The following is a 24,361-nucleotide window of genomic DNA, read 5'->3' on the forward strand; positions in this document are numbered from 1 at the left end:
CGACGCCTATATCCGGTAAGAGTAACTGCCCTTTGCATAGTGTGTGAACAGGTGCGTCCAAAAAAAAAAAATTAAAATGATATTTACCGTTTTAATAAATCAAAAAAGGAACAAGATATACAAAACTGAATAATTAATATATCAAACAAAACGTATAATCGAATAAATAGAATAGAATAGAATAAATAAATAAATAAATAAATAAATAAATAAATAAATAAATAAATAAATAAATAAATAAATAAATAAATAAATAAATTGGTTTGTTTAATTCGAATAAAGTTCATAAGTAAAATATTGATAAATTTCGAAAATGGATAATTAAATAAATATTTAATAGACTCGTGTACATGTGAACTACATTTTGTTCTGCATATGAGAGTAATGAATGACAACTTTGCACACGGAATTTTTTTTACTGTATTAATCTCTTTTTTAATAAAACTCTATTGTATAGAAATATAACAAAATTTTTAGAAATGTTTCTTTTAATACTACATCCGTTGTCATCTAATTAATTAATTTATCCCGCTCGGTAATCTAAGAGGGATGGTGGAATTTAATTTGTTCCATTTTATTTTATTTATTCTCATATTGTATAAAACAACATTGAGAAAATATACAATACAGACAATATTATGCAAAAAGCAAGAGTGTATACTGTACACATCAACCTGTAGAGATGACTCTCTTATTTATAATATTGATAAATTTACATAAGTTATTAAAAACAGCTAATTTGTTCCATAAAAATAATTCAAAAAATTGAAAGCATTTTGGTCGTCTAAAATGCATTGATGGTAAATAAGCTTTTCTATATTATTTCAATTCCGGACATATCATACTATAGTGATATATTCGTCGCCAACGTTATTTTACATAGATTACAAAATCGTTGATTTCTACAGTTAGATGTAGGTACATTGTTCCATCTGACTGTCTCAATTGGCAGTTTATGATTGCTTGTTCTAAATCTAAGTAACGTAGTAAAGTTGTTAAATTTATATTCTTAACTGATGAACAGTAAAAGCATAGGGGGCCCGGACGTATGATGCATGTCTAATGATATATATTCACGGTTTGTTCGTAACTGAAAATATAGACATGTATATACATGTATAAATATGTTAGATTTTTTAGGGTTACTTTTTTCTTTTCCTGTATACGAGCTTTTCGAAAAAAGTGTCTCCAAAAACAAAATTAGGGCTGCGGTAACCCCCCCCCCCCCCTGAAAAAATTATGAATTTGCTCCTGACGTTTATTTTACCTAACCTAACGTTTAATGTTTATAAGTCACAGATCGAAGCACGTGGCTATCAGACCACTGCATGATTAGCATTGACAAATCGATCCTTAAAAAATACCAAGTTAATCAAAATTAACTATGACATCACGGTCCGTTTTGTATGATGCACTGTACGCAAAAAAGTATACTGATGGAATAGCTTCTAAAAGTTCCCTTCATAATTTCAATCATGCAGCCATACATACATGTATAGCGATTCACAAAGATATAACATCATAAGACTTTCATTTTTTTATGTTTACTGGAATTCGCTTTTAACATATACAGCTTGAAATTGTACATTTATTTCGACCGACTTTATCGTTCAGCGGGAGATAACCGGTGCTATCTGGTCTCCTTATCTGCCATTAATTACATGAAGCAGCAGGACGTTCTGTGATGGCTGGGGGCTGTCCTTACTTAGTTTGCCTACTGGCCTTGGTCTCCCCCGATGATTGTTTCCTGTCTGGTGATCCTTGCCACTTTGATGCCACGCCCGTGGGTAGCGCATTTTCGGGGTGGGTGTACAAAAGTTATCCTAATTCTGACAGATTCTACTGTTCTATTTTTATTCATTTATTTTGTTTGCGATGTTATACTGTTTATTATAATGAAATTAAAAAACTTTAGGTGAAGCATATATACTTCAGATATGAAGAATTTTAAACAATCTAAATAATTATACACATACTACATGAAAGTAAAGAAATTAACTTATAGATAACCATGCAGTGCGTATCATACCAGGCGTATAAATATGTTGATTGGGAAAACAATTGACCTATTATTATACTAGTATATTAAACCTGATAAAGACCGTCCAAGGGTCAACATAATAAATGTGGGTTAAGATCAACAGAGTTATCTCTCTTTGTACATAAAACGTTCTTGAAAGACCACGCATATCATACAAGCTGATTTTGAATTTAAAAAATTATATTACAACGGAGATCTGATTTTATATAAAATTTCTGAACTCTTTGGAAATCACCTCGTGTAGTCAGTTAACAAAATAACACATTCCTAGATCCAAGCTGACAGCTTTGTTCACCTTATGTGAACGACTGCTGTCAAAACCACAGCTAACGGCATGATTTCCCGGCAGTCACTCGGAAGTGGATCTGACCACTAACCCCACCTGCCGGTCTGGGAGGGTGGAATGGCACTACACGTACCCCTACCTGTCGGTGACGTTTGGCGGGGGTGGTCTCCCTTACACGGCCTGTATCAGACCCACCTACGTCGATGACGGGTACCAGTTCTACCAGGTCAAGGACGGACAGGAGACCCCCATACACGGACCCAATCAGGGTATGTCTCAACAGTGCACCATATAAATACAAATTCGAAGGGGGGGGGGGTCAATGTATGATATATGGTTTCGTATAACAATGTTGAAATTATCAGAACTAATACCTTTATGGAATATAAGTATGAAAGTACCCCCTATTTAATACCAAATGGGTCATATTGAGTTTTTCTACCGAATTATAACCTCGACCTTGGGTACTGTGGTTTCAATAATATTCAAGGGCATCAATTTTTGTGGATAAAGTGAAAATCACAGTTTCAAGGATACGTAAATTCGTGGCCAATGACCCTATCAATACAATATGTTAATAAAAATTGCACTTCAATGAATATTTAATTTCGTGAATCAACTAAATAACAAAATCCACGAAAATTGGTTTTCAACGAATATTGATGAAACCACAGTATGTTATATGTCAAGGTAAAATGACCACTTGCATAATGTTTCAGAGCAATGGTGGTGCCAAAAATCGGATCACACCGGAAACCACGTGACTATCAAGGTCAAACCAAAGTCAACATATTACATGGACGTGTTTGATTTCAAAATGCAGTGAGAGGGGCGATAATGTGACAACAACACAACCACACCACAGGGACTTCACAATTATTCGATTCCCATTTCATTTAACCGATTGTTAAAATACAGTTTAATCAAATTTATTATGTATATTTCTGTAATATCTTTATATTGAAATAATTTGATCAAGTGTGAAACACAGTATGCGACGATTTTTATAATAAAGTTGGAGATGATGATAAAGCGTGTGTACTGCGTAAGAGGGCTTGATAATCATGGCCATTTTTAAACTGAATTGATTCGATCCTTTAAAAGAAGACCTTCAATTCAAAATTTAAAAAAAAACCCAAAGTAAATGGATTTTTTTTCTCAGTAAACTATATTTTATAGCGTAACGACTCATATCTTTAAATTGTAGGAAGATTTGATGGTGAATTTGCGGACTATGTATCCCCCCCTTGGTACATCCTTTTCTCCATTAAAAATCTTTGACCATCCATTACTTATTCAAGTATGCACACATAAAATGAGGGAAAAAAATAAGTCGAAAAAGTAAATTTTCCAGATGATTAAAGACGATAATCCCAAAAATACTTGTCCCGTGATATATTGTGATCCAAGTTCCGGAATTAAACAATCCCCCGTGTGTGGATTACAATGCTATTATAATAGCTTCTCGCTGCGTGTTCACAAGGATATTATATTGATACAGTTCTTAATCTGAAACAATAAAAGACTCGGATGGCTTTCGTTGAAGGTAAGCAGTAGGCTTTAGTGTTACTGTGTTTATTTTGAACAAATGTCAGTGTATACATGTATGTGATTTAAATAGATACATGCGCGGATCCAGAAAATTTTTCCAGGGGGGGTCTGACTTCAAAGGATAATTGTGTTTGCCAGGGGGGGTCCGAGGCATATTTTCGCGATAATTTTACTATGTAAATTTAATAAATTTTCATTTTCCAGGGGGGGTCGGGACCCCCCCGACCCCCCCTCTAGATCCGCGCATGAGATATATATGCATTCGGACCAAAAAATAGGTTCTTTTAGATATCCCTCTTTGAAGGTATATACGGTCGAAACAAAAAAGTTTTTTATATGCAAAAGATTTGATAACAAACATGGCTGTATGTATCACAATTCTACATCGAAATGACATACACATGTATTCTAACACAAGATTAAGACATATTATATTTATTTCAAAGGAATGTGAAGTGAAACGAAAAATTAACCACTACTCACAGGCTTAGTTAATTAATTTATGTCATATAGCGAGCAGTATGAGTGTTTTTGCACTAATACTCTTCTGAGGCGTTTTAAGGAGAGCAACAATCGTCACCACACTAAAAGAACAGCGTTGCAATCCGCACCATTTATGAATAATTTATAAAGCTCTTTCTCAAATTTAAGTTTGGCACAGCATATTGGAATCGCGATCAGCTGTTCTGACTTAGTAGCTAGCTAATGAAAACGCAACTAATTAAATCCAACAGAAAGTAAAATTCCTGAATTAACAATAGTAAAATTGGTCAATTGCCATCGCATACAATTCTGTAGTCTGACTTGGAGACAGATGTCAAAGTTTCATTATTTAGGAGTTCCTTATAGAAAAACTGGGTATGGCAAACACGTACGTTTTATACGCACCAAAAACTCATCGACAGGAAAACCCTTTTTTTTTTGTCAATTTGAGCAACAAAACACTTAAACCGCAGGGCATCAGTACTCAAATCTAATACGAAACCTGATTTCTGTCTGATATCACCCTTAAGAAAACATTTTCAAAATATGAAAATTGTACACGATTGCTAGATACATGAATGTAGTAAATCAATCAGTAATGTTTGTGAAAGTACATCAAATTAAAAGTTCTTTATTAAGATATGCCTTGCTTTATTAAGATCTTATAGTACCATGTTTTGTTTTCCGTGAGAGGAGGATGTCAAGAGCAAGTGTTTCTCAACGCCCAAACTATTTCGGCATCGAGCGATCCTTAGTTTAGAGACGTTCTTTACATTTATTCTTAAATTTAACCTTAAAATAATTAAGTACTCCAAATTGTATGGTATAAGAAATGTTGGGAAATCCAAATCCAAATTAAGTTTACCGGTATGATGAGTACATATGACTTCAAATTGTATGGTATAAGAAATGTTGGAAAATCCAAATCCAAATTAAGTTTACCGGTATGATGAGTACATATGATGTATGGAACTAAAAGCATTGTTAAAATATATAAAAATAAATTGTTCGAAGATGCTCTTCCTAAAATCTTTACAACGTACCGTACTTTCACATACATGTATGTATCTATGAAATGCATTGAAACTGTTTTTCTTGTTTATTTGTATCTTTTTATGTCTAACACGTGCCCTATATACCAGCGCCAGACCAGCTTATAAGTCATTGAAAGAATTGAATAGATGTACACACATCAAATATGACACGCACTTCATTCATGGAGCACAGGCACTGAGCTCTCTCGATTATAATACGACCTTGTAATTCTTTGTGACTTTGTAACAGCCCATGATCTCTTATTTTTTAAACAGCCGTTATTGTGTGTGCACCAAAAAATTCATATTATGTGATATCACTTTAGCTACTAAGAAAGATAAAATCAAAGTACTAGAAATACTTGAGGTACTTGAACAACTAAGCTCATTTTTTGACATGATATTAAAACAGCCAGCCTCTCCACGTAATGTCTGTGTTTTTATCATAATTTCAGCAACAAAAACTGGAACAAGCGTATATTGAACATCAGTGTATTGAAAAGAGTATCTTTTCTTGGTTTTAAGGACGTTGTTTACTCAGGGTTTGAGTTCTCAAATCCGGATTGTCAAAAATGTTCAATTTCATGAGTAAAATTTGTTTTAAAAACAAAATGTTTTTATGAAATGAATTATTATTGGCATAACAATCAATATTTGTTCTAAATCATGGAATAAGGGTCTGACTTTTTAGCAAAACAGAGGAAAATCGGACTAAATTTTTCTACTTAAATATTTTTGGTAGTACTATAATATTTAAAGTTAAGACTTTATTTGTTAGTGAACATAATTTTGCATATTTTCTGTTGGTTTTATCATGCTTTTTTGTTTAAATAATCGTATGACACACACTTCAAAAATATTGAAAAATGCTTAAAAATGATAAAATACACCATATCTCAACATTTTGATCATTGACCTCATTTAAATTTTATGCCAGTAAAGAAAGGTCAATATACTTAGTTTAATACTATACATGTTTTAGCATTATCATCATTCAGTTTTTTGTTATATTTAATCAAAGATGGGTAGTAATTTGAAAACTGATAGAGGAAATTCGGACTAGAATATCTATAAAAATTGTGAATGAAAACTTAATGCTTTGTATCTAATTCATGTTACTACCATTCATTAACTGTATTTCATTTGTTAAAGAGTTAAGCAATTTGTATTATTTTCACAATCTCAATCAAAGTGAAAAATTTTTATGGATTTTTCTTAAATTTTCAAAAAATATTCAATGGCCATTTCCTCAAAAAGTAGGTCATTGACCTACATTTTTTAAAGTTAAGAATAACACTACCATGTAAGGTCTATAACACACAATAGTTGGTTTTTCATTATCATCAGTGGAATATTTTTTTCATTCTGAGCAAACGTCATCCTTAAATTGAAAATTGATTTAACAATGAAAAGTCTATGATCGATAGCTAGGGAAGTTAAACGTCAAGAATGGGTGAAAAGTGAAAAAAAATCTCATAGACTACTGTAGTCTGTCCCAAGAATTTTTGCCGCATGTTTTCTTTAATTATTCGATGAATAATTCTTGGTTCGGACGATGTTAATTTAATAGAATATAAAACCCCCAAGGTTCGACCCCCCTTTGAAACGCTCCTCCAGCTTATCATGGTTCAATACACGGCTACAAATAAATAACCTACGGGGTTTTTCCATCGCAAAAAATGTAAAGGAACCCGGATGATAATGTTATTCTGAGTCTTCCGAATGGACAAAAGTTGTCAACATTCCCAATTATAAATATCCTTAGGAAATCTGTTTTCGGTATTGTGTGAATGAAGTTATCCTGGAAATTTTCCTTTCATCGACTTCAATTGCACTTCTTTCACAGGTAGTTTGAACTTATAATAAAAATCGTCCAAATGTGCTGCATAAATATCATGGGACAGACTATTATAGTAACCTTTTATTTGCAAACCCGCTTTCAACTAGTACTACACTTTAACGCGCGTTACTCAATTTGTATGCATACACCGCTGCAGTTATGAGAGTGTATCTTTTAAAAAAAATCATGGTTTAATGCTTAATTATCACATGTTTATCCCAATATACGGTGGATATCACTCATGGGATAAATTTTGTTGTTATATTCAGTAGTGTATTCTCACTATATAACTCTATATAGACGAATAGTCAATAATTGTAATATTAGCTCATCCGAAAAATATTGACCGGTCAATATTTTTTTGATATTGACCGGCTAAGAATAATATCTAGAGAACATTCCCTCTAATTCAAATAATCGGCTCTGATTTGTTGATTCGTAAACGATGACGTAAATAATTCTTCGCGACTCCAAAACAAGGTGACGTCATAATAGACAGTCAGTCAAGGCAAGTAAACAACGGACGCGCAATGCGACGGTTTGCTATCATAACGGATATAAGGAATTGCGAATTACTGTGTAAAATCAGGTAGAACATCTGTATGTTAATTCTTACGGGCGGTGGGATATCACAAGTGACTGTTTGATGCTGAGGATAGTTTGGAAATGAACTTTGCACAAAATTGAAATCGTGAATTCTTTGTTGAGCTGAGAAAATTACGGCGATCTGTTTTCAATTACTGTCTTTAATTTTAGTTTGATTCTTCATATAACAAAACAAATGTTGACTGTGTTTTCGGGCAACATTGATTATATTAGCCCCCTTGGGACGAACATATTGCCCTCCGCTTCGCGTCGGGCAATATTTCGTCCCTCGGGGGCTAATATAATCAATGTTGCCCTCAACCCCAGTCAATATTTGTATAATATTCCACTGTGTGTTCTTACGCCACGTGACGTCATAGTTAATCATTACGTAGGTTTAGACGGTTGATTGACGCAGAATGAAAAAGTAAATAATTAATTCAGTTGAGGGGTGTTGAGATATAAATTTGAAACATTTAATGTTGTTTCAGTTATTTGTCATGAATTCATAAAAAAATGTTAGAAAATGAATGTCTGTTTGTTAAACTTCAAGGAACTTTTTTTCCATGCGTAACGTTGTTGACGTGTTGTAAATAATGTGTTGTGCGGCTCACAATCACAATTTTTACAGAAAAAGTTGGGATTAACAAAATACTTGCTAAAACATGTGATAAAAAGAATCTCTCATGATTTGCGATGGTATATGATTTTTATCCAACTCGTTGTGTGTTTTCTATCCCCTCGCCAAGGCTCGGAGATAGAAAACACACAACTCGTTGGATAAAAATCATATACCATCGCAAATCATGAGAGATCCTATATATAATGTCTGCGGCATCTCTTTGATCTCGGCAATAACTGTAGTAGAATTCTTAATAAATTTTTTTAAACCTAAAAGCAAACTTTAAAAATGAAATACATGAATTTTAACAGATATCATGGCTTTATGAACGGCATCTGTTCTGCATGGATATTCACCATACTGACCTTAGATAGAGCAAATGTCGTTTATTGCTTCCATTTAGATAATTACCATTATGCTTAAATAATTTAAATAACAGCAGGTGATATCTTTATATATTTTAGATAACACCACAGGAATGGACTCCAATTATACAAATGAAATTGACAACCGTTTTAGTAACATCTCAGTCTATTTAAATGCAACTGGGAATATATCTGGAAATGGACGTCAATTAAATAGACCCATCTTCATTTCCTCTGGACCTTTGTTCGATGACGTAAGTGACAAATACATGACGTCAGTGTTGTTACCGTCACTTGTTTACGTGAGTTTTCTTCTCCTTGTTGGAATTCCAGGGAACCTGATGGTGATTTATGTGTACTCATTGAAATGGAGAGCCAACACGTCTCGTGTGTTCATCTTGGCCCTTGGATCGTACGATTTCATCAATTGTGTGACGTCACTGACAACGGAAATAGTGTTGCTTTCCCGATTCCTGAATTTTGATTTTCCAGTGTGGTGTAAGGTTTCTCGATTTTTGTCGGCCTCCATCAACAGCGGTTCAACGTTTATCCTCGTTGCTATCGCAACGGATCGCTTCTTAAGAATATGTAAAATCCACAAGGACCCTATTTCTGTAGAGCTGGCACGAAGCCTCGTTTTCATTTCTGGTTTCTTTGCGGTTCTTACGTCATGGCCGGTATTGTTGTTATATGGTTCATATACAGTGATTATTCCTCTAAAGCCGCCTGTCTTCGTTAAGGGTAAGACTTGCCTGGTATCGGACAGTATGGTGGAGACAATGTATCCATTGATATTTGTCATTTTCTTGCTGTCCGCTCATTTCTTGGTTGACATCGTACTGATTGCCCTGTACTCATTCGTGGGACGAGTTATCTATCACCAGCAAGCTTTCCGGAAGTCCATGATCATAAATAGCTCAATTAAAAACTCCACAAAACCAGTCAACAAATCAGACGGGTCTAACTCTAATTTTACTGTGGATGAATTAGAAGAACATCGTCCTGCCTTAAAAGAAGCACAACCCGAAAAAAACAACAGGGTATCTATCGTGTTTTGGAAGAAATTATCTCTTGAATATAGAAGGTCAAAAGTTCAAAAGAACCCTTCAAGCCAAAAGAAAAAAGTAATAAAGGAACTCAAACAATCGTTAAAAGGCCACCCTTCGATCGATTCTAATACCGCCAAATCAGGCAGCAAGTTTCGCGCTGGGAGAACCACCTTCATGCTTTTTCTAGTGACCGTGTTGTTTATCCTGTCTTTTCTGCCCTACTCTGTTTTGGTGATCGTACGTTACACAGACCCAGGGTTCTACACCAGACTGACTTCCGGTGGTAAAGCGGTCTACAATGTATTCCTCCGCTCCTATCTGCTGAACTCTGTGGTGAATCCACTGGTTTACTGCTTCGTCAGTAAAGAATTCAGATCACGTTGTAAAGACGTCATTCACTCGTTAGTTTGCTGCCTCCGTGACTAATGAATTTAATTTTTGAGCGGTGCATGTTTTTTTAAATCGTTTTTTTCTTGTCCATTACTTTTTAGACACTTTTTGCATTAACTTTTATAAAAAAAAATGTATTAGCGTAAAATAGGTAATTTTTTTTAAACTAGTATTGTGTTGTTTAATATTTAATTTCAGTCTGACAAAATGCTTTGCTTTTGCCAGGTTTCATCAAAATGTTACAGGACATATCTCATCCCAGCAAAAAAAACGTAATAAAAAACCCCGGAAAGAGTGAGATCATGTGTGTATATAGCAGAGACCCGCGCTCGTCAAGTATGCGGTGCTTGAGTACTAGTATATCGCGGCTACTTAGGATTGCATTCCGTTGGTTTCCGTTCCCTCTTTATACGAGGGGAATCCTGACGGAGATTTCCCGTGCCTAATTCCCACTCCTGACGATACACACACACACTGTAATGTATATAAATTGTTTATGATATCCAGGAGTCAGATAAACAGAAGGCCGTTCACCCCCAGACATTATAATAACAAAGACAGATTGCAGCACGTAACAGAGCTCGGCATCCTTATTTTTAAAACATTCTGAAAGATATTGACACCCAATAAAAATATAAATCACAGACACCTGACGTTATATATTTTTTATCATGATTTAAAAAACATGTATCCTTTATACCTAATTATACACTATGTAAATTTGTTACGTTTACGAAAAAGAACGTTTTAGAATCAAATATCATCTTTAGTGGTACCGTACGCAGAGATATCATGTATGAAATTCAATTTCATTCGACATTTTATTCTTTTAATTGTTCTTTAGTTTAATAACTCAGTGAAATACAAATATCATGGTATTTAAAAAATCCATAAAGCAATCAATGACCGGACAGAAAAGAAGTAAAACATACATCAATATTATCACAATGTATGTGCAAAATAAGAAGAACCTTTTTTTGTTAAAAAAAATCCGACAGAAAGTACCACATATTTTCTCGTTTCATCAATCAGAAAAATAAAGAACGTGGTATTTTTGGATGATTGTAATTGAGAAAGAGTTGTTTTGAACCTTTAATGAAAAATAATGTTTTGATTAGCTATAAACTATCGTTTAATGAAGAAAAAAATCCTTTTATTTCTTTGCTTTAAAATTCGAATAGTTTGTTAAATCTTTATATAAAGCATTATCGTCTCGAAGAAAATTAATATACTCTGTACTCTAAAAATAGCCAGTTCGAGTATAGTTCACAAATTATCTTCTGTAAATATATTCCCTTATTTTAATAAAAAGAAGACTCGAGACAAACATTATAACCCGTTATGAAAGTGTTTTTCAATGAGTTCATAGACATAATTTACAAACATAAAGAACTAAAACTTGAACAAAACTTTTTACCAAAATAGAAGAATTCCGAACTCTGTATCAAGCTGGAACTTATCTGAAAACATTAAGATAAATGTCAAGCATATTAGATGACAAGTTTACCATTCGAGATATTAGAAATGGAAAACTTATATTCGAAAAAAAATCCATTTGCTTTATGTCAATTTAAGGGAATGTGTGCTTCAATTCTATAACTTTCTTTACACATCGAAATCAATTTTGCAAACCACCAAAGAGGAAACAAAGGGAAATATGCATACAGCACAAGTCCCCCTTGCCGACGTGCATGGCGCATTATATTTCTATGCAAATTTAATTGACGAAAAAACCCTACCTCATTAATTCTCTTAATAACTTGTTGTTTTGGTTAGTAGTGAATAGATCTGTCTTGTGTTTGACCGATCGACTGTACTTTTGAAAAAAAAAAACATTGGTAAAAGAAAATAACACAGATAATACTCGTTCTCTACAATAAATTGTTATGTACACAATACACAGTTATCTTTCTTTGCAAGTTACATGACCTAGAGCTATACAAATTTCCTTTTAAAATCAAAGATACTTTATCATAGAAACTGACAATTTCTAGTATTTTTAATTTTGTTTAACAAAATTGATTGCAGACCGAATTTATTATTGAATTTTTAATACAATGTACGGCCTTTACTTTTGCAGATCCATACACATTTTGATTTTTTCAAATCAGTCTTTCCTGTTAGATACTAGTAAACTGGATAGCATCCCAAAGATATGTCTTAAATTACCATTCAAGTGTAAGTTAACGTTTCTTGTTTGTTTTAATTTTAACTTGATATCAATATTTTCTCTTATAAAAGATATTTTTTCATACGATTTCAAATAATGTCATACATGTAAAACTCAAGGGTTATTATTTACAATGTATTTCAAAATTGTTTTGAAGTCTGATGTTCTATAACTAATCATACATTAATCAAGAATATATCTAGCGGATAAAAACACCGAATTGTTACAAAAACAATTCAGAAAAGTAAGCAGTTAAAAATCGGATTGTGATGAATATATTTTTTATCAAAGTTCCATGATTAATTTCTTCTATGTAGTTGTTCTATTATATAATTATATAAATAAGTAGTATAAATCAGTTGACTCCCTGCTTCCAAACTATTAAAATACCGAAGAAATGAAAGCCCGATGTATTTCAGTTGGGAATCATTAAGAAAATGCATACACTTTTTATCTCTTTTTTTAATATCTAGAATATGTAACAGTAAGTCTGTGGTCTTCTATGTATATACTAGTAAGTTTGCTTAAAAATGAAAAAAAAACCTAAACCCCTTTTTATTAATGGTCATTTTAACTAATAAACTGGACTTTGGATTGCGAAAACATTCACATTTTATGAGTAATTTGTCTAAAATGATCATGAAATTGCATAAGAAATTGTTAAACGATGTGATAATGATACATTTCCACTGTCTATTTAGATTTATGAGAATGATGAGAGTTGCGATTATTTTACATTACCTGCGAATAAAAACATGGAATATAAGCATTTATACATTTAAACCTCCAATATATGTAACGTCTTAATTTGTATTTGTAACACGTACAGAGACTATATTTTAAGAAAAATAAGAATTAAACTATGCAAAGCGATAAAAATATTTACACACGTACCATATTTTCACTGTATGAACTTTCAGAGGAAATCTGGACAAATCATACACACGTATTTCTATTTAAGAAATGAATTTAATAATTTTTCTGTTGATCGACGTATCAAAGGGAAAATTGACCGGAAAACTGATACGTCGATCAATAGAAAAATTATTCATTTCTTATTATTTAATTAAGAATTTTTAAATCATAAAATGTGAAGTGTCATCGATCAAAAATGTAAATAATCTAAACAAAGCGGTGCGTATGAATAAGAAAGAACAAGAGTAACAATATTCAAAATGGATGCGCCTTTAGCTGATGCAGAGCTATTGGGCGAATTTAACACAAGTAGAGAGTTAAACTGAATCAACGGAATTGAAAACGAAAGGTAAAAACATGCGATGGCTTGTAATGTTATTCACTGTGCAGCAAGATTTGTAAAAACTGGTTTTAATGCGAGTTAGATCGCTGGAATATGCAACTGGGCATAACCATGCAAGGAGACGCGATCGTGGACGAAAAAAGTTGATATGTCGACAATTAATAGTATTGTCCTTTACATAAAATTTAGATTATTGAGAATCAAAATTTGTACAATGACAACAAATTTTGATCCCCAATAATCTAAATTTTTGTAAAGGGCAGTTTGTACACATGTATGTGCGACATTTGTAAACGTTGTGGTAACTAGATAGTCAGTGAAGTACGTATGAATACAAAACAATAACAACAATATTCAAAATAGATGCGCCTTCAGCTAATGCAGAGCTATTGAGCTGAATTTAATGGATTAAACACAAATAGTGAGTAAAAATCTAAACCGGCTGAATTGAAAACGAAAGGAAAATACATGCGATAGCTTGTGATGTTATTCAATTTGCAGAAAGATACGTTAAAGGGACTTGTACACGATTTGAGATCAAAAAATTTATTTTTATTTTTTATGTCTAAAATGGTTTACTGGTGCATTTAAAATGATTGACCAAAATATTAAATGTCAAAGTCAAGTTACAAGCGAGATACAGAGGTAAGAATTAATTGTTATGGAAACAAAGCTCGAGTCTTATAATTGTTTACAAAAAAATGTAATGTAGAGAATTACCATTTCTTAGACAAAAGTACATGTTAAAAACAATTTAAACTAATTCAATGTCTTCATAAATACTATTATCAACAAAAGAAAGATACATTTGATTGAAACTTACATCAATGCAACACATATGTAAAAAATGACAATATTCGAACTTTGTTTACAAACAAAGAATTATGAACCCTGTATCTTGCTTATAACTTGATACATGACTTTCAAATTTTTACATAGCGATACATTACGAGATCTTTTCTCGTAATTACGAGATAAAAATACTTTTTTATGTGGCCCTATTCCTTTTTCGTAGATAAATGTATGCACTTGCAATTGAATGATTTATTTATAGGTACCCAACTTTAAGATAAACGATATTCTATAGAAAACATCGTCTTTATTGGATTTGATCACTCCCCGACCAAAATTATCACTTCATTATACTCAAAGAATGATTCTTTGTTACTTAGATAAACTTTCTTTGAATTCCATCTTTAAATAGACAAAGGGCAAAAGAAAATTTTATCATTCAGCCACTATTCTTAAGGTTGTCTTTTCGTGAACCTCGCTTTCGCGATTCTGACCATTTTCAATGTATGACGAGAGGCACGAGGACAATCAAAGGCGACAAGTAAGGCGATGACAATACCCAGAGTCAGCACCCCCACGCTGCTCCCGATTCCCCGGGCCGACGGCCGAGAGTCGGGCACGCTAATCAGACTCCTTTTGTATTTATTGGTCTGTTTTTTATCCACAGTCAACTCTGACTTCATCTTCTCTATCTTCTGTTGAAGTTCTTGAGGTGTGTAAGTAACATTGCTCACACAGGAACAATAATACACAGAAGATGACGATGATGATGCTAAAAATAAGAAGGAAAAAGTGTTTGGTCTGTCATTGCTTAGAGAAATATATTATAATCGGTCTTGTAGAACCAGCCATAGCAACGTATATACGTACACGACATTACAGGCGATGAATGGATGGAGCCTGTCACGGTCTGAAGATGAGGGGTACTGAGTGTGGCGGTGCTGGATGAGGAGGGTGGGGTTGTACTGGGGTATAATGTTGTGAGGGTGGATTCAGCTGACGTTATCAAAGACTCAGAGGAAGCATAGAGGGCGGTGGGCGTTGTCAGAAGTGAACTGTGTGACGTCACACTGCAGGCATCACTGGGAGGGACCGATGACGCAATAGATATATACTGAATCCAATCAATTACAGCTGTAAAATGTAAGAGCCTTGTAAGTATAGATATGTGTGTTATTTTATCATCAGACATTTTCATGATCTATTTAAAACAAATATAAGCTTTAGGGCATATATAAGTTGGTTGATCATTGGTATTAAAAGACATGAAGTAATGAATTGTTCTTAAATTGAAAAATACAAAAAGATTGTCAAGTGTTTTTTTTGTACAATTGTGTATCGGGAAAACAGATGGATTGCATTTCTAAAGGTAAGTTATTTTAGTCTTTTGAAACTGCTATCTTTTAAAAATAAAAACTTCTACATGTACAACTAGAATATACACACTGACTTGAAATTTTTTAAAAAATAATTTTTGAAATTATTAAGAAATTGAAGTTAAATAAGCAAAATTTGGGGATGTATGTTCTAAAAGTTGTTAAAAGAAAATAATCATGTTTCCTCTATAAACATGTATTTTATCTTTTCAAGTGCAAGAGGTATAAATCTAAAAGTCTAAGTAAAATAATTAGCAGTTAACCATGAAATTACAAGAATATTGCAATATTATAATCTTTTTGACAATTTAAAAAGAAATTTTTTGGTTATTTGGTATCCATTCCTTAACAAAAGTCTGTTATATCAATTGATAGATAAAGATGACATTTGCAATGTTTTTCTCACATAATAATTTATTTAAAACATACATTTAAACTTATTTTGCTTGACAAGGTAATAAGAACTGCATAAATTGGAATTTATCGGCAAACGTGTTTTATAAACGAGGTATACATACTGTGGACATTCTGGTAACAAACATAACTAGTCAGGACATATTTTTTAATCATACAATATTCCAAGATGATAATAATTTTAAGAGAAAAACTTTACTTTAATCGATAATTGCTGAGTAGGGACCCGTCTTAAATTGATTGATCGCATGCAATACTTACTGTCTAGGTATAAAGTATTTTTTTGTGCATTTTGTGGTGATGAGGGGTTTACATTGGCGAGTATTCTACAGATACCGTGGTGCATTACACCTGCACAGGAACCAACTTCATGACATTTTTCAGCACAATAGGACGAGTTTAAATTTGGATAAAAATTAGATATTGAAAATGAACTTCGAACTGCAGGGTTCGTCTCAGGGAAGAAACACTGGAGCGGATCTGAAAATAGAAACAAGTGATTTTTACATGATTTTATATACATTGACAGAGAATCTATAGAACTGTGTAAAAATTACCCGTTTCTCTGTTTTCGCAAATATAAGGAAGTGAAGAAGAGCAATCCACCACGGAGTAGGAGGTTGATGAGGGGTGGAACATGACACACCCTTCTTTCTGATCGTCTGAAGGATTAAAGTCTGCGTAGGTCAACTGGTCACAATCGGGCCAGAAGTGATGTAAATTCCCGCCCTGAGAAGTGGCATGAAGTCCAATCCAAACGTGGTCTCTACGAACACAGACTGCCATATTTGTACTCAGTATAATTTTATGAAACCTCGTAAGCTAGACGCGTATTTAAGAAATAATGCATATCATATTATATTCATTTTATGAAGATTTCAAATATGGTCGGGGTGATTAAAATTCAATATTATTATAATACTGTAGATTCCTTATCTTATGCGGGAGGTTATTTCTGCGATTCAACCTTTTTTCATCAAATCACAGGAGCATAAAATCGAATTTGCATCGTAGTGAACACATGTCCGAAAAAAAAGAGAGATTTTAAAATTCGCGAGGTGTGCTTCTCACGATTTTACGCGGATATTTTTTCCCTGCGTTTAATTATGTATAAGGATTTCAGATATGGTTGCGGTGATTAAATTTGATATTATTCTAATAAATGAGATCACGCCCAATTTTATTTAAATTTATTCACAATATTCAAAAATTGAATCTTTATTACTTAATATTTCTATACTTTTCAACACTTGCTCCGTTAGATAGGAAATTATTGACATTTTTACATCATTCTAATTTCGTATAATTTTTCACAATACATCATTTGAAATATATTGGACTATACGTTACAAATTTGATTCGTCGTGTGATCACAGACAAAGACACTGGAAAATGTGAAATATACAATCATATCTTTTCATTTTGAGATTCCTTACAGTTATACGTTGGATGCGAGGTGAAATTACTCACAACGAGGAGTTCAGGACTTTATTTATTTTGGAATCCACAATAGAATGTATTTTAGAATGTTCTGCCAAATCGTCTAATTTCAGCAGGGTTTGATTCTTGCCTTTGCACACGTTGTAAGCCTCGCTCCAAGACAAAGGATGAAAGTGGACGTGGTATCGACAATCCTCGTGTTTATCTGTAGAATGAAATGGAAATGGAAAGTCAAGATTTAAGCGAGAAAAAACTATATATGATAAGAGTTAAATTTGGCCCCCATAACTTGCCATTTTTAAAGTGTTTCGGGTACAATAAAATGTTATGTTATTGTTTAGAAGAGTTGATATAAAATATATTTTACACCTATTTATTTGATTTATTTGCACTCACTGGCAGTACATGACGTCAGAAGTGACGCTATTATATAATAAAGTCAGAATCAGTCAAAAATTGACATTTTTTTTTTTATCTTTTTACGAATGGGAAATATAGAGAGCATGCTTGAACAAGGAAAATTTTTCTGTCAGTTTTTAGTCTTGGCTAGATACATCTCTGATTAAAATATTTTGTTTGTTCAAGGATGCGCTCTATGTTTTCTGAAATAAAAACTGTTTGAAAACAAGCTGTTTTATGCTAAAAATGCAAAAATGGCAGGATAAGGTTGTCTTTACGATGTAATATTTCTAAATTGTGGGCACTTGAATCAAAATGAAAATTATGTAGAAACATCACATATATATATCTGTACAAAGAAAACAAAGAATTACAGTAAAATGATGTTCATTTTAAGAGGGCATTTTAGGCCCATATCATATGTATATAGTCCTTTATTTAATTCATACTCATAATACCTAACTAAGGTGTGGTAGGTGCAAACAAGGTCCGTATAATACTTCGTCAATGTGGACTGAATATTTTATACATAATAATTTTGTACAAAGATTTACTTTGCTTTTTTATTCGTCATTTCTCGAACTGTATTTTAATTATGAACATATAAAATGCTTTATAGTGTTTGTCACATCTCAGTTTGATTTCCATTCCTCTGTCTCTGTAGTGGGCAGACATTTTCAAAGTCATCTACATGTATAGAGTTTACCACGTGCAAAAACTGTGATGGTGCCATCTCTACTTGTTCTATGATGAGGTAATGACATATTTTTTAAAAATCATTTATGGTTTAAACCAAAGGTGATAATTACTTGTACTTATTTTTCGAATATATATTCAATAAAAGGTACCTTACATACAACACTTGTATTATTTACATTCTCCGAAAGCATATAATAGAATGCCAAACTTATTAAAAAATCCAATGCGTTGTTTGATAATTTGCATCAATTATCTTATATGTTAAGAACATATTTCAAACTTTGAAAGTCTCTAACTAAGTGTGTTTACTCACAGTCAACAATGGCTTCTCCTCCAACATGGCGGACGTGGATCGTTATCACAATCAGTGCGGTGAGGGCAGGCATTATATACACCAACATCATCTACACGATATGATATGAAACATGATATACATGTGCATGAAACACGTTTACATAAACAGATAATCTCATTGGCGGATCCAGAGGGGTGGGGGGGGGGGTCCGGGGGTCAGAACCCCCCCCCCCCCCATCTTTCTCTGGGACAGATGACTTTCTTTTAAAACGTTAAATGCCCATTTAAAGGCATTTTTTCCATTTATAATGGAAATACTGGATTTGTCTCAAATAAATGCTTTTAAAATTGCTTATTGAAGAATTTCGTTAATTTTGTTCTTATATGAAAAACACTATCAATTTTTTATCGAAATAAAATTTATTGTACTCCCCTTCAGCATCTGGTGTTTACTACATTCAGTAAACATGTGGAAAATCAAAGAAAAAATACGTAAAATTGAGCAGTGTCGCTAAAAACACAACATCTACAATGTATTTTCTACTCTATTTATGAAAAATTATTATAGTTCATACAGTTTTGAACTGACTAGCCATCGAGTAAAACGACGTTCAAGTACGAGTACACGCATTCGTTTTACTTTAAAAAGCCGCTTTCAAATGATTTGTTTAGTAAATTAACTTAAGTAATTAAAATAGATGAGTTTTACTTCGTTTCATACAAAAAATACAAAGAAAATTACATAACCTGCTTATGCGGGTTATGCTATTTTTCTGGAATGCTAGTTTCTTTCATACCCACATGAAACACAAAAAAAAACCTTTTTTGTGTTTTGTTTCCAAGAATCGGAAATTCTGTTACAAAAATACCCTGTAAAGGTATGTAAACCATTATGAAAATGCCCAACTTTTCAAAACTTCTCTAAATATGATCGCATCTATACTAATGCCGGATGATGTAGCGCACCCATTACAGAGGTCACATCAAGTTCCCTGGGACGACAATTGCATATTCTATCAGTTAGACCTCTGTTGAAGAAGGCAATCGATAGAAATCAAAATCGATTAATAGTTCAGAATTTAAAAAACCCAAAGACATAAACAAAATTAACAAAATATCCATTTTTATTATAATTTGTCGTAATTAGTCTGAGTTATTTTTTGTTTCTTAGTGTTTCTTTTCTGTCAAGCATAGACGCACTTTCTCATTGCTGGAGACTTGGGTTTCTTGAGGCTAGATATTATGCAAGTCTTCCTTACCTTAACCAAAACGGCAAAACGCTCAATAATGCAGTGCACTCTGCTGTTGAAATAGATGTAAAATAGATAGTGATGAGATAAATGTTTATAATACAGATGTATACGCACGGAAAAGGGTAAAAAAGTCCAAGTTTATTGACATTTTGCACATATGGGTTTTCATCAAATAGAACACCCCCCCCCCCCCCTTTTCCAAATTGCTGTATCCGCCTCTGAATCTGATGGTACATTATACAGTTTTGACGGCAAAAGAGACCATTTTATTTGCAATTACTCTCTGTTATTAATTGAATGATAATACTTCTGTGATTGTGTACAATATTAAGTTAAAAAAGTAAAAATGCGTTTTATCATAATAAAATTGTGTTCGTGTATAGTAAAACTATACCAAGGGGTATAAAATGTGCTATCCATCCCTCAGAATGCTATCACTCAAACTTTGACGCCATTTTTTATTCGCTGACTTTCATTTTTCTAAAGAGTTTTAAAAAACATGACGTTTGCTATTGAGATCGAGTCATATACTGAAAACATCAGTGAAATTGTTTATGCTAAATATTGAACATACTGATTTTTTCCTGATGATTACAACTCGGCAGTATAAATATTTTAATGTATATCATAACAAGACAGTTGAAAATTAACCCTGGTTACCGCTTCTATCACATTTGATTTTTGTTGATTTTCTTAATGAATACTCATAACTGTCAGTGAAAAATTATTGAAGTCAATATATGACAAAATATTTCCTCTTTCAAACATTCCCTCTTTACCGGAGAAATACATGGGGAAAACAATTCTTTTTTTTTTTTTTTTTTAAAGATTTAGAATGGGGAAATCTTACATCTTTTCTCTATCCAGTAAATTTCAGGACATTATATGATGTATTTCTAGTTTGAATTGATCTGATCTTTAATCCTAAATCCAATTTACTACACAAATTTTTATATAATGTACATTAGCTAATAATTATTAGTATGCATGGACATCATATTGAATTGTTAATTTTTTAGTACGTAAATCTTATTCTTTTTATTATAGTGACGTTTTGTATCATTAGTTTGCCACTGATAAACAAGTTGATTAAACCGAACTATCAACAGTCTCAATTGAATCATTTTTACGCAAGATCTATGGTCAACACAACGATCTTGTCAGCAAATACAATCTTCCAATGGGTTGCATGCTGACTGACGTCTTTTATATTTATTGTTAAACCATAATTAGTCACCAAATTGTTTACGTTTTTTGTCCGTTTTCCCGATTAGGACAAAGAGCACACGGCGGGTGTGACCGGTCAGCAGAGGATGCTCACTCCTCCAAGGCAGCTGATCCTATCTTTAAGTTTTTTAGGGGTCTGTGATTGCTCTGCTCCTGTATTGTATTTTTTCGGACTTTTCATTTTGAACAATGTTCGTTATCACCACATGTCATGCCAAATCTGAAGTTTTGTAAATAGTAAGAAGTATCTGCTTCATGAGTTTAAGATAACAATTTACTTACCTTTAGAGTAAGGTCTCTGTTGAAAGACAAAACCTACTGGCTGCCCAATGATCCCTCTCAACCACAATAACTGTACTAATGGACAGAAGTATCGCCAGTCAATTATTGAACAAAACCATTTTAATTTTTAAACGGTGACACATGCTCAAACTGTTCCTTATCTGTAAGTTTAATTTAGAAATCAATTTAGATTACCCCTGTCGGTATAAAACTCCAGTTAATTATGTTCTTATAAGAAAAACTCTATCAATTTTTTATCGAAATAAAGTTTATTGTACTCCCCTTCAGCATCTGGTGTTTACTACATTCAGTAAACATGTGGAAAATCAAAGAAAAAATACATAAAATTAAGCAGTGTCGCTAAAAACACAACATCTACAATGTATTTTCTGCTCTATTTATGAAAAATAATTATACATGTAGTTCTTACAGTTCTGAACTGACAAGTACGAGTACACGCATTCGTTTTACTTTAAAAAGCCGCTTTCAAATGAATTGTTTAGTAAATTAACTTAAGTAATTAAAATAGATGAGTTTTACTTCGGTTCATACAAAAAATACAAAGAAAATTACATGACCCGCTTATGCGGGTTATGCTATTTTTCTGGAATGCTAGCTTCTTTCATACCCACATGAAATACCAAAAAAAAAAACCTTTTTAGCTCACCTGAGCTGAAAGTTCAAGTGAGCTTTTCTGATCACCTTTTGTCCGTCGTCCGTCTGTCTGTCTGTAAACTTTTTACATTTTGAACTTCTCTAAAACCGCTTATCCAATTTCAACCAAATTTGGCACAAAGCATCCTTATGGGAGGGCGAATATAAATTGCAGAAATAAAAGACCGACCTTGAAGAAAACCTTGAAACTGTAGAAAAAGGGGGTGCATTTTTAAAAATCTTCTTCTCAAGAACTACGGATTCCAATTCAACGTAGTATAGCATAAATTATCCTTATGGGAAGGAAAATATAAATTGGAAAAATTAAGGTCTAATTCTGTTTTAAATCTGAGTTATTACGAAAATAATAATAAAGGAAAGGCGTGTTTCAATCAGTTCGGCATCCGGTAAAATGGGTAGACAAGACTTGGCCTGGGCAAAACAAAAGATTGGCAGTTATTACTCTGCCAATCTCATTAAAATTTCAGGATATTTGATGGACCAGTATATTTGTATTTGCTGTAAATATTGCTGCAAAATAATGTGTATTTGGAATTGACGATTGCCGATCTGCCCCGGCTTTTATTTTGCCACGGCCCGGGTTTGCATACCCATTTTACCAAGACTCGTATTCCATACATCTAAAACGAGGTTCTTTGTTTAAAGCAGCCATGACATTATACGAAAAAGGGTCGATCTGACTATGATAAATTTGCTTGTTGTGCAACAGTTCGCAAATGAAGAGACATTTTTGAAACATGCAAAATATATTGGTGCCGATTTTGTGAAGTAAATTGAGGCTAAATATTTCATTGCGTTGACAGTTTTCACACATGACGTTGGTGTTAGCTTGTTCTGAATTTCGTTTCGTTTTCATTATTTATGCTTTGTAACCTGGGAACTATCGTCTGTATTTCGTGATTTTTACATATGAAATCAAACAGAGACTTCGGTAAATCAAACAGTTAACTGTTTTCCTGCGCAAATTAAGCAAAACCTGATGTATCAAAAAAGTACTGAAATACAATTCATTCTATCGGTAATTCGGCATTATCTTTTGCGTAATGGTAGATTAATGCAATAGGTTTTGTTGAGATGCTCGGCATTTTCTCGAGTTTATTCAGTTTAAATAGAGTTTGATATCGCTGTCGGAAATATGTAGGTATATACATGTATATATATGATTCATTTTGAAAAAATAAATTGTGTTCTTTATTTGTTATAGTGTATGTTTCTTGTGTTTAATTGTTTACAATTTCTATTTACTAACCATATTTGAATATTAAGCTTCGAATTATAAGCAAGATACAGAGATTTGCTCACAATTTTATGTTTGTACACAGATCTTAAAAACTAAAGATTAAAAAAGTTAAAAAAAACTAGACACGATCTCGTTGCGAGCAACGAGGAGGTCTTCCGTCCGATTTTTAGAAGAGGAAATGACCTTGCCTTTTATCTTCATCAACGAAACATATCAAGAAATGCAGATGTGATCTAAAAGAGCGATGGATGAAGGATTATAGACCCCGTTGGATTCCTAATTTGAAGGACCAGCCCCATTTTATATCATATTAAATAAGAGATCTTTTGACCTTATAACAGGTCTAATGACCTGTAATAAAAAGAAACCAAAGAAAAAAAGAGGGTCTTCCTTTGTAAACGGAAGACCCTAATAACAATAAGAATAGAAGGGTGTTCCGCTGAAGACGGAAGGCCCTAATAACAAAAAAACTGTTTTTGTCTAAATCTTAATTGCAGAGTGTTTTTCGACTTGTACTACAGTCCAACAACCCTTTTATGTTGAATTTTTAGTTAGAAAAAGAAACAAAAAGGAGAGAAAGAAATAGAGAGAAAGAG

At 32.9% G+C, this 24,361-nt stretch overlaps 3 protein-coding genes across 3 annotated transcripts; 2 read left to right on the forward strand and 1 right to left on the reverse strand.

Moving 5' to 3' along the window:
- Positions 1–1,642: 1,642 nt before the first annotated feature.
- LOC128175568 (uncharacterized) lies at positions 1,643–3,359 on the forward strand. The gene is made up of 3 exons (XM_052841321.1): positions 1,643–1,803; positions 2,391–2,596; positions 3,047–3,359. The coding sequence occupies exons 1-3, from the start codon at positions 1,685–1,687 to the stop codon at positions 3,151–3,153; spliced, it is 432 nt and encodes a 143-aa protein (XP_052697281.1). The 5' UTR covers positions 1,643–1,684; the 3' UTR covers positions 3,154–3,359.
- A 227-nt stretch (positions 3,360–3,586) lies between these two features.
- On the forward strand, positions 3,587–11,851 carry LOC128175541 (cholecystokinin receptor type A-like). Its single transcript, XM_052841278.1, has 2 exons — positions 3,587–3,873; positions 8,907–11,851. Exons 1-2 carry the CDS (start codon positions 3,858–3,860, stop codon positions 10,280–10,282), a joined length of 1,392 nt encoding a protein of 463 aa, XP_052697238.1. The 5' UTR covers positions 3,587–3,857; the 3' UTR covers positions 10,283–11,851.
- A 2,431-nt stretch (positions 11,852–14,282) lies between these two features.
- Positions 14,283–21,939, reverse strand: LOC128175544 (uncharacterized). The gene is made up of 7 exons (XM_052841293.1): positions 21,851–21,939; positions 19,108–19,198; positions 17,727–17,901; positions 16,814–17,022; positions 16,518–16,736; positions 15,337–15,600; positions 14,283–15,238 (listed from the first exon to the last, which is right to left on the reverse strand). Exons 2-7 carry the CDS (start codon positions 19,196–19,198, stop codon positions 14,919–14,921), a joined length of 1,278 nt encoding a protein of 425 aa, XP_052697253.1. The 5' UTR covers positions 21,851–21,939; the 3' UTR covers positions 14,283–14,918.
- Positions 21,940–24,361: the final 2,422 nt, after the last annotated feature.

Source organism: Crassostrea angulata, chromosome 1 (assembly GCF_025612915.1).
Source record: "Crassostrea angulata isolate pt1a10 chromosome 1, ASM2561291v2, whole genome shotgun sequence".
Taxonomy (NCBI): Eukaryota; Metazoa; Mollusca; class Bivalvia; order Ostreida; family Ostreidae; genus Magallana; species Magallana angulata.